This window comes from Mobula birostris, unplaced genomic scaffold (genome assembly GCF_030028105.1).
Source record: "Mobula birostris isolate sMobBir1 unplaced genomic scaffold, sMobBir1.hap1 scaffold_5091, whole genome shotgun sequence".
Taxonomy (NCBI): Eukaryota; Metazoa; Chordata; class Chondrichthyes; order Myliobatiformes; family Myliobatidae; genus Mobula; species Mobula birostris.
The window spans coordinates 1155-11699 of NW_027278240.1; the positions used below are offsets into that span (position 1 = coordinate 1155).

At 43.8% G+C, this 10545-nt stretch overlaps 1 protein-coding gene across 1 annotated transcript; it reads right to left on the reverse strand.

Annotated features, from left to right (window-relative positions):
- Nucleotides 1-883: 883 nt before the first annotated feature.
- On the reverse strand, nucleotides 884-8891 carry LOC140193341 (transient receptor potential cation channel subfamily M member 4-like). The gene is made up of 4 exons (XM_072250664.1): nucleotides 8818-8891; nucleotides 6779-6851; nucleotides 4968-5061; nucleotides 884-1027 (listed from the first exon to the last, which is right to left on the reverse strand). The coding sequence occupies exons 1-4, from the start codon at nucleotides 8844-8846 to the stop codon at nucleotides 996-998; spliced, it is 228 nt and encodes a 75-aa protein (XP_072106765.1). The 5' UTR covers nucleotides 8847-8891; the 3' UTR covers nucleotides 884-995.
- Between the last annotated feature and the right edge of the window lie 1654 nt (nucleotides 8892-10545).

Genomic DNA, 10545 nt, shown 5'->3' on the forward strand with positions numbered 1-10545 from the left:
AAGATGCTCTCCACACCTACATTCGTGGAGTCATACAGCACAGAAACAGGCCCTTCAGCCCATTCATACCGATCCCATTTTCCAGCATGTTATGACTGTGCTTGCCTCCACCATCTTCTCAGGAAGTGAGTACTTGGAAATATATTCAAACCTCCAGTGCGAATCCCAAAAGCCTTCCCCAGGATAAAACCCAAACTGTTCAGTCTTCCTAGTCAGAATTGGCAATACAACGCCATTGCACCCATGTGCTGGGACTAACTTTGAATGGATTTATTCATATTCTGACAGGGTTCTGAGTGCATGGGCAAAGGAGCAGACTGAGCAGGGAAACCAGAACTTTATTAAGCTTGCTGTTGGCTTAGACTGTCACTTAGTCAATGTGCTCAGATCAATGTACCAAAATTTACAGAGCTCTCCAAGCTTACAATGCAGGTTACCAATACCCAATTTAGCAGAGAACAAGCTCCCATAATGCCATTGAATTTAAAGGTCTGACGCACACACTGTAAATACATTTGTTCTTACAAATGGCAGAACTAGTTTCCTCTCTTCTCTCCACTTATATTTCTTTCTTATCAGTCTTTTGATGCCATTCGTTACAACACCTACCAGATCGAGTGATTTTTGTGTATTTCCTGATTTATAGACAAAATCGACTTAAGAAGGGAAACCACCTTCTACCTGGGTGGGCCTGTGGGAGCACGGGATACCCTGCTCGCTTTGTATACTTTATCCTTTTGCCACTCGGATTCGGAATAATCCCTACTGCTCTGCGTTCTCCTTACACAAAAAACATGATGAAAACCGAGCAGCAGTTGCCATTGTGTCCGTCTTTACGGGACGAGAAATATAACAGACATCAGCTCCAGGCTTCGGCCCACTGGATCCAAGTACAGCCTTTGTTGATAGGGTGTAGGTCAGGATCTTGGCTTGTACAGTGCATCTTCATCCAGGACGTGATTAATACTGGTGAAGCAGTTCTCTCTTTCTGGTAATTATGGCTTTGAGTCCATTTTATGTGCTGAATCTGTTGAGAGAGATAATCAGTATAACTAAAGATCAATACGGCAAGAGCTGTTGAACCAAAGAAATTAGGTAGAGTTAAGAGGTAGTTAATATCGGTTAACATCCTGTAGTTCCTATGAGTTCAATAACACGAGAGATTCTGTAGATGCTGGAAATCTAGAACAACACATACATAAGACACTGGAGGACCTCAGCAAGTCAGGAAGCATCCATAGAGGAGAATAAACAGTCAGGATTTCGGGCCAAGGCCCTTCATCAGGGACCACACATCAAGTGTTTATTCTCCTCCCTAGTTGCTGCTAACTTGCTGGATTCCACCAGCATTTAGTGTGTGTTGCCCTATGAGTTCACTGTGATTAAACTCATCAGAAGGAAGTCTGATCATCATTGTGAAATGTGGGTACCACCTTCAATGTACAATGCAATGTGTAGACCACCTGCTCCTAGGTAGACCACCTCACCTTCAATAAGACCCTTCCCTTGGTAAAACCACTCCTGCCTTAGTCTCCAAGGATAACCTCTTTTCCCTGTTCATACAGTACTGTTCAAAAGTCTTAGGCACATATATATAGTTAGGGTGTCTAAGACTTTTGTACAGTACTGTAGTAAGATTATGTATTGCACTGTACTGCGCTACAAAAAAATCATGACATATGATAAATCTGATTCTGATATGGGTCTCTATTGTGGACTGAGAGTGGGAAGGGGGCAGGGAGAGGGAAATCATGGTTGGGAAAAGGGGAAGGGAGAGTGGAGGGAGTGGGAAATACCAGAGAGACATTCTGTAATGATAAATAAACCGATTAAGAACAAAGAACATAGAAAACCCACAGCACAATACAGGCCCTTCAGCCAACAAAGCTGTGCCGAATATGTCCTTACCTTAGAACTACTTAGGCTTACCCATAGCCCTCTATTTTCCTAAGCTCCATGTACCTATCCAGGAGTCTTTTAAAAGACCCTATCGTATCCGCCTCCACCACCACCGCTGGCAGCCCATTCCACGCACTCACCACTCTCTGCGGAAAAAACTTACCCCTGACATCTCCTCTGTACCTATTCCAAGCACCTTAAGACTATGCCCTTTCATGCTAGCCATTTCAACCCTGGGAAAAAGCCTCTGACTATCCACATAATCAATGCCTCTCATTATCTTGCACACCTCTATCAGGTCACCTCTCATCCTCAGTCGCTCCAAGATGAAAAGGCCGATTTCACTCAACCTATTCTCATAAGGCACGCTGCCCAATCCAGGCAACATCCTTGTAAATCTCCTCTGCACCCTTTCTATGGTTTCCATGTCCTTCCAGTAGTGAGGCGACCAGAATTGAGCACAGTACTCCGTGGTGTCTGACCAGGGTCCTATATAGCTGCAACATTACCTCTCAGCTCCTAAACTCAACTCCATGATTGATGAAGGCCAATGCACCATATGCCTTCTTAACCACAGAGTCAATCTGCACAGCAGCTTTGAGTGTCCTATGGACTCAAACCCCAAGATCTCTCTGATCCTCCACACTGCCAAGAGTCTTACCATTAATGCTATATTCTGCCATCATATTTGACCTACCAGAATGAACCGCCTCACATTTATCTGGGTTGAACTCCATCTGCCACTCTCAGCCCAGTTTTGCATCCTATCAGTGTCCCGCTGTAACCTCTGACAACCCTCCACCCTATCCACAACACCCCCAACCTTTGTGTCATCAGCAAAAGATTGTTCAGAATCAAATGGCCATGCCTGGAGTTGCAGTGCTGGGTATGTATGCTCCTGTGTTACCACCCCCACCCCACCCCAGCATTCCTTCTCTGCCACCTGTTTGTCATCTATGTCAATGATCTGGATGTTAACATGGTTAACTAGATCAGCAAATTTGTGGATGACACCAATATTGGGGATGTAGTGGACAGCGAGGAAAGCTCTCGAGGCTTGCAGAGGGATTTGCATCAGCTAGAAAAATGGGCTGAGAAACGGCAGATGGGATTTAATGCAGACAAGTATGAGGTTTTGCACTTTGACAAGACCAGCCAGGGTAGGTCTTACACAGTGAACGGTAGGGCACTGAGGAGTGTGATAGAATAAAGGGATCTCTGAATACAGGTCTGCAATTCATTGAAAGTGGCGTCACAGGTAGATAGGGTTGTAAAGAAAGCTTTTGGCACATTGGCCTTCATACATTGACTTACGAAGGTACTGAGTACAGGAGGTGGGATTTTATGTTGAAGTTGTACATGACATTGGTGAGGCCTAATCATTGGTGAGGTATTGTGAGCAGTTTTGGTCACATACCTACAGGAGAGATGTAAACAAGGTTGAAAGAGTGCAGAGAAAATTCACAAGGATGTTGCTGGGTCTGGAGTACCTGAGTTACAAGGAAAGATTGAAAAGGTTAGGACGGTATTCCCTAGAATGTAGAAGATTGAGAGGAGATTTTATAGAGGTATACAAAATTATGAGGAGTATAGATAGGGTAAATGCAAGCAGGCTTTTTCCACTAAGGTTGGGTGGAACTTGAGGGTATGGTTTAGGGGAGAAAGGTGAAAAGTTTAAGGGGAACATGATGGGAAACTTCTTCACACAGAGGGTTGTGAGAGTGTGGAATGAGCTGCCAGCACAAATGGTGCATGTGAGCTCAATTTCAATGCTTAAGGGAAGCTTGGATAGGTACATGGATGGTAGGGATATGGAGGGCGATTGTCCCAGTGCAGGTCGATGGGAGTAGGCAGTTTAAACAGTGGGCATGGACTAGATGGGCTGAAGGGCCTGTTTCTGTGCTATACTTTTCTAGAACTCTTTGACCCTGTCTCACACCCCTCCCACGACACTCCACCCTTACTCAGTACTGAGTAAGAGTCTAGTTGTAGTGTATATATGTAGCTAAGACTTTTGCACACTACTGTAGATCAGCCACCTATAGGTGGATCACCCACATGGATGGACTTCCTTCCCACAGCAAACAATGTGGACAATTTCATCAATGGGTAGGTCACATTTGTGTGGCTGGACTATCTCCCCTGATATAGACTAGCTCCTAACGAGTAACCTACTACCCTTTCCTTGGGTAGGTCATCTCATTGTGGGTAGATCACCCCTCTGTTAAAGGAGATCTCCCAGTGGGTAGTCCACCTCCAGATACTTTCTGCACTTCTCCCTTGGGTAAAACATCTTTCCTTTCATTCTGTGTAGGGTGGTTGTGACACCCACTCCAGATGACGACGACCTCTAACCTGGAAGTATTCCTCCTGCTATTGTCACATGTCTGTCCACTGTACCAGAAGTGATAGTCCAGCCACAAAAATGTGACCTGCCCATTGATGCGACTATCCCCATCATGTGGTTTTCTGCTAAAGGAGAGGAAACCCATCCTTGTGGCTGATATATCCTGGTTTTTATACCAATTGCAATGCTTTGACATTTGACTGGATTAGTTTTGATCTCCTCTGTGTCTCCAAGACTTTAATATATAAAAATAAGATTAAGGAAAAACTGCCATCTTATTTTCAATGTGTCCACTGCCTTTTATGCTTTATCTGCAGTAGATATGTTAAAACAGAGTGGCCCACTGGTCTATTTAAGAATTCACTATGCTGTAGGATCCACTATGCTCTCTCATCCTTCTATCAGCTACAGTTAACCTGGCCCCACTCCAGTTTTTGACCCCTTTGCTAAAGGAAATGGGCCACTCCTTATGTAATAATTGTCAGCAGGTTGTAATTTTATACTGCTAAATTAAGTCTCCTCTCATCCATGACTTTTCTGAAGTAAAGAACCCCAGGCTGTCCAATATTTCCTCATTTTCCATCCTGGTAAACCTCATCTGCACCTCCTCTGGTCACATCTCTTTTGCAATGTGATGCCAGGAACTGTGGTTGAACTCTTGCATGCAGTGTCCCCATCTAACTCAGGTAGGATCAGGTGGGAAGAGGTGTGAATTCTGTACCTGTAAATGTGGGTGGAGCCTTGGCATTCTTTACAAGGTCACTTTGCATTAAGGATTCCACTAACCACGTTAAGGCTTCACTGCAGTAATCCACCTGCAAACACAACATGCATTTAGGTAGCGCCGTTAATTTAGTAAAACATACCTACAGCCTCCCGATATCCCAAAGGGCTTTACAGGCAATGAAGTAATATTGATGTAAAGTCACTATTGAAATGTAGTGTAGAGCAACCAAATTGTGCACAGGAAATTCTCACAAACAATATTAAGATAATTTTAGTGTTTTTAGTATTATTGGTGGAGGGCTAATTATTGACCGAGACTTTGGGAGACACTTCTACACTCCAAGATGGTATCATGAGGTCTCTCACACCAATCCTCGGCAGTCTGACCTCCTTCCACCCTTCTCCGGATTCCTCACCAACATGTAACCCTGCGAGGGAACTCTGGGGAACTGGAGCATTGTCCTTATTTATGGTGGTTGCTGGGAATTGGAAGACCCACTAGAAACCTTCCAGGAAAGACAAGATTGGAATATTGGGCATCTGTACCTTTTTCAGTAAGTTTGGTGTTAAATTTAAAGATAACACAAAATTAGGTGTAATACGATAGCATAGTGGTTAGCATAGCACTATTACAACAACAACCAGGGTTCGGCTCTGCTGCTGTCTGTAAGCAATTTGTATGTTCTCCCCATGACTGCGTGGGTTTCCTCTGTGTGCTCCAGTTTCCTCCCAAGTTCCAGCAATGTTCATAGGTCACACGGGTGTCACGGCTCGATGGGCCAGAAGAGCCTGTTACCATGCTGTGTTTCTAAATAAACTAAATAAATGAGTAAACAAGACCCTCACAGAAGTGAGCCCCATCACCACTGCAGTCTCCTCGAAATCAGTAAGGTCAAGCAGCATCAATGTAGGGCATGAACAAGCAGGTTTGAGGGGACTGCAGTGTAATATTGAGAGAGTAAATGCAACTGATTTCAGCTGGGAGGAATTGAACTAAGGCTCCATTTCATCTCCTCAGGAGACAAAGAAACGCTGGGGCCTCACGGACAATGACTAAAGGTGAAAACCAATGCATGAGGATTGGTGTTCCTTGCAGGTTTATGAGAACATAGTATTGTGTTTGCTTTTCTTTCAAAGGGGAAGATGTTTTATTATGTGTAGGTAATAAAAACTTCAGTTCCCAGTGAACAATGCGAGGGGTTCAGCCGGAACCGGAAGCTACAAAGGTGACGGAGTTGAGCAGCAGTTTAGTAATAAAATATTCTGATGTAAACCCACGCCAGGATTGTCTTTATTAAGAATAAATATAACAATATTTATGTCTTGTGTGATGTACCTATGTATATACTGTATATAACACACACACATACATGTATAATTATAAACAATGTACAGACACACCACAAGTATGCATAACATACACACACACATACACAAACACATGCACGTATACAAAACATAGACACACACACATAATCATATGCAGATGGCCACACAAATGCCCTCTAAAATTCTCACACCCATGACACTAACACGTGTGTGCATACCACTCCTGTGTGCACAGACATGTGCTTACAGAGATAAACTTGAAAAATGGGGAGTGAATTTCCATTTTCCTTGGGAAGTAACTGTTGGTGATGATGCTGTACACAGGAACATTTGCAGATTTCCCGTCGGGTCAGTTCACAGTTCAGCAAGTGGAGGAGCTCAGCACCCTCAGGCGGCTTTGCTAGAGTTGGAATGCTGGGTGCCTCGGTGTGACCGCTGACTGTGTTGTTTGGTCACAGTTTGTGACACCAACCTTACCTGTTTTTCAACAACTCTCAGGCGCCTGTCATGCTCTCTGATGTTGGCTATACAATTCAGAACGCTGTCCACCCTGGAAGACAAGAGGAGACACCACATTAACTGGGGACTCCAAGGTCTCCCCATAGACCTGCTTCACTGAGATGTATAGATGTCTCTCCAACATTCCACCCCTTTCTGCCTGCTCTGGCAATTCCAGCTTTCATGTTCCATATTGCCTATCCTGTTGAATGGGATAGTGATTGGTTTTTCCTGGGCTAACAGCCAGAATTCTGAATGGTTAGCATCCAGGGATGTGTTCAAAACACACCCAGGTAGGTGCAGTTGAGGGGAGCGCTCTGGGATTTTATTCCTCTGGCTCTTCAGATAAGTGTGAGCTGTTGCAACTTGGAAAGTCAAATCAAGATAGGGCGTTCACAGTTGGACTTTGGGGAGTGTTGTAGAACAAACGGACCAAGGAGTTTAAGCAATCTTCCTGGGCACCATGGTAGTATAGTAGTTAGCGTGATGCTATTACAGTTCGGGGCATTGGATTTCAGAGTTCAATTCTGGTGTCTTCTGGAAGCAAGTTTGTAAGCTCCTTCCTGTGGGTACATGGGTTTCCTCTGAGTGTTCTGGTTTCCTCCCACAGTCCAAAGACATTGTAAATTGCCATGTGATTAAGCTAGGGTTAAATTGGTGGGCTGTTGGGTGGTACACCTCGAAGAGACAGAAGGACTTGTTCAGCACTTTATCTCTAAATAAATTAAAATATAATATAGTTCTCTGAAAGTAGAGTTACAAGTAGACAGGGTGTTGAGGAAAATCTTTTGTACACTGGTCAGAATATTAAAGTTTGGTGCTTCTGATGTGTTTGTACAAGATGTTGGTGATGCCATACGTGGAGAATTTGGTTTAGTTTTGGTCACCTTGCTATTGGAAAGATGTCATTAAGCTGGAAAGAGTGCCAAGAAAATTTACAAGGATGTTACCAGGATTCATGGGAGAGATTGGACAGGCTAGGACCTTTTCCTTGGAGTAAAAGGGACAGAGCGATGATCTTATAGAGACATATAAAATCATGAGGGGCATAGATAGCATGAACGGACTCTGTCTTTTTCCCAGGACTGTGAAATCAGGTACTAAAGTGTTTAAGATGAGAGGGGAGAAATTTATAAGGAACGACTTAAGGGGCAACTTTATTTTTTTTACATAGAAGGTACTCTGTGTGTGGAATTAACTGCCAGAGGAAGTGGTTGAAACAGGTACAATAAGAACATTTGAAATACACTTGGACAGGTACATGAATAGGACAGGTTATGGGCCAAATGTGGGCATATGTGGACTAGCATATGTGGGCATATTGGGCTAGCATATGTGGGCATATTGGGGGGGGGGGGGGGGGGGGGGGGGGGGGGGTGGCATAGGGGGGGGGCAGGAGGTGGGGGGGGGGGGGGGGGGGGGGTGGGCATATTGGGTTGGCATATGTGGGCATATTGGGTTGGCATGAATCAGTAAGCCAAAGGGTCTGTCTCTGTGGTCTATCACTCTGTCATCCTTCTACAGAAAACATGTCTTTCTATTTATCTATCTCAGCCCTTTAAGGTTCTCCTCAGCCTCCTCAGTTCCAAAGAAAATGACCACAAGCTGTCCAATCTTTCCTCTAAACTAGTTTTTTAGTCCTGGGACTCCTTGTAAATCTCTTCAGTACCCTCACTGGTCCAGTCATATCTCTTCTATAACAGAATGACCAGACTGTACTTAGTGCTCAGTCTGTGATCTAACTGCTGTTGTAGACAATTCCTGTTTGGTGCAGTTGCCATGTTCTGCTAGTTGGTATGAAAGTTATTGGTCTTAAATCTGAGATTAACGTCTTTTTGCTAACTGAAGTGATATTGGGAAAGGCTGCTCTATGAAGCAAGAGCACAGATTATTCACAACGCCACGGGAGAGTTGAACATGATAAAAGGATTGAAGAGCTTCCTCCTGCGGCTGTTCCTGTTTTCGAGGCTGCCTGATTATGTTCCCTGAAATGAGAACAGAGACGAGTGTGTCCTTACTTCTGCACCGTTCTCTTCAGCAGCTCCATGTTGCTCTCTCTCTTGGCCCTGTTGCGGCACACGAGATAATTCTCTTTCTGCACTGCCTCCCACGTCATCAGCTTGCTGGTCACCGACTCCGGGAAGTTCATCACTGCAATGCAAAGGAGACTGTCAGTCCTCTTGATGCAAGCGCTGGAACAGCAGCAGATGAGGACGAAACGTCCAGTCAAGTGGTTAGGCCTGGAGTTCCATGCTTCTCCTGGAGTCACTGAGAATTTAAGGTTAAGTTCCTGGTCACTTCTGTGAACAACAGACAGGGAAATGTCAGCCATTGTGTGGTAAACCAGAGGGTTTTTTCTCAGTTTCTATCCTTTTGTCGATTGATAGAGTTCTACATAAACAGGCCATTCACCCATTGAATTCATGTCAACAGGCAACGGGTAGGTTTGCTAGAGCTGCTCAGGAGGCTTTGAACTAATTTGTCAGGAGGATGGGAGCCGAGTGATAGTGCTGAGGAAGGGGTAGTTGGCTTGCAAACATAGGCAGTGTGTAGTGAGACTGTTAGCAAGTAGAGGCTGATGATAGAGCAAATTGCAATCAATGAGTTGCAATTTAAAAGGCAAACAAAATTGAAAAGGGTGAATATAGGACTGAAGGTGATATATTTGAATGCAGGCAGTATATGGAATAAGGTAGATGAGCTTGTACCACTGTTACAGATTTTAGGCATCACTGAATCATGGCTGAAAAAAGATTATAGCTGGGAGCTTAATGTCCAAGGATACATGTTGTATTGAAAGGACAGGCAGGAAGGCAGGTGGGTTGGCTCTGTTGATAAAAAATGAAATTGAATTATTAGAAAGAAGGGATATAGAGTCGGAAGGTGTAGAATTGTTATGGGTAGAGCTAAGAAAGCGCAAGGGTAAAACGACCCTGATGGGAGGTTTATACAGACCCTCAAACAATAGTAAAGATATGGTCTATAAATTACAATGGGAGATAGAAAATGCATGTCAAAAGGGCAAAGTTATGATAGTCTTGGGAGATTTCAATATGCAGGTAGATTGGAAAAATCATGATGGTGCTGACTTCAAAGATGAGGCACTTCTAGAATGCCTATGAGATGGCTTTTTAGAGCAGCTCGTAGTTGAGCCCATTGGGGGATCAGCTATTCTGATGTTGTGCAATGAACCAGAATTGATCAGACAGCTCAAGGTAAAGGAACCCTTAGGGGTAAGTATTCACAATATGTTACAATTCATCCAGCGATTTAAGGAGAGGCTGAAGTCAGATGTATTAGTATTACAGTGGAATAAAGGGAATTACAGAGGCAAGAGAGAGGAGCTGGCCAAAATTGATTGGAAGGGAACACTGGCAGGGATGACAGCAGAGCAACAATGGCTGGAATTTCTGGAAGCAATTCAGAAGGCACAGGATATATACATCCCAAAGAGGAAGAAGCATTCTAAAGCCAGGATGATACAACCATGGCTAACAAGGGAAGTCAAAGCCAACATAAAAGCCAAGGAGAGACCGTATAATAGAGCAAAAATTAGTGGAAGTTAGAGGACTGGGAAGCTTTTAAAAATCAACAGAAGGCAACTAAGAAAGTCATAAAGAAGGAAAAGATTGAATATGAAAGTAAGCTAGCCAATAATATTAAACAGGATACCAAAAGTTTCTTCAAATATATAAAGTATAAAAAAGAGGCAACGGTAGATAACGGACCACTGGAAAATGACGCTG

Coding starts and splice junctions, on each gene's coding strand:
- LOC140193341 (XM_072250664.1), bottom strand. CDS start 8,846: ATGGAGCTGCTGAAGAGAACGGTGCAGAA. Junction 6,852..8,817: donor CTGAAGAGAACGGTGCAGAA/GTAAGGACACAC, acceptor CTTGTCTTCCAG/GGTGGACAGCGTTCTGAATT. Junction 5,062..6,778: donor TGAGAGTTGTTGAAAAACAG/GTAAGGTTGGTG, acceptor TTGTGTTTGCAG/GTGGATTACTGCAGTGAAGC.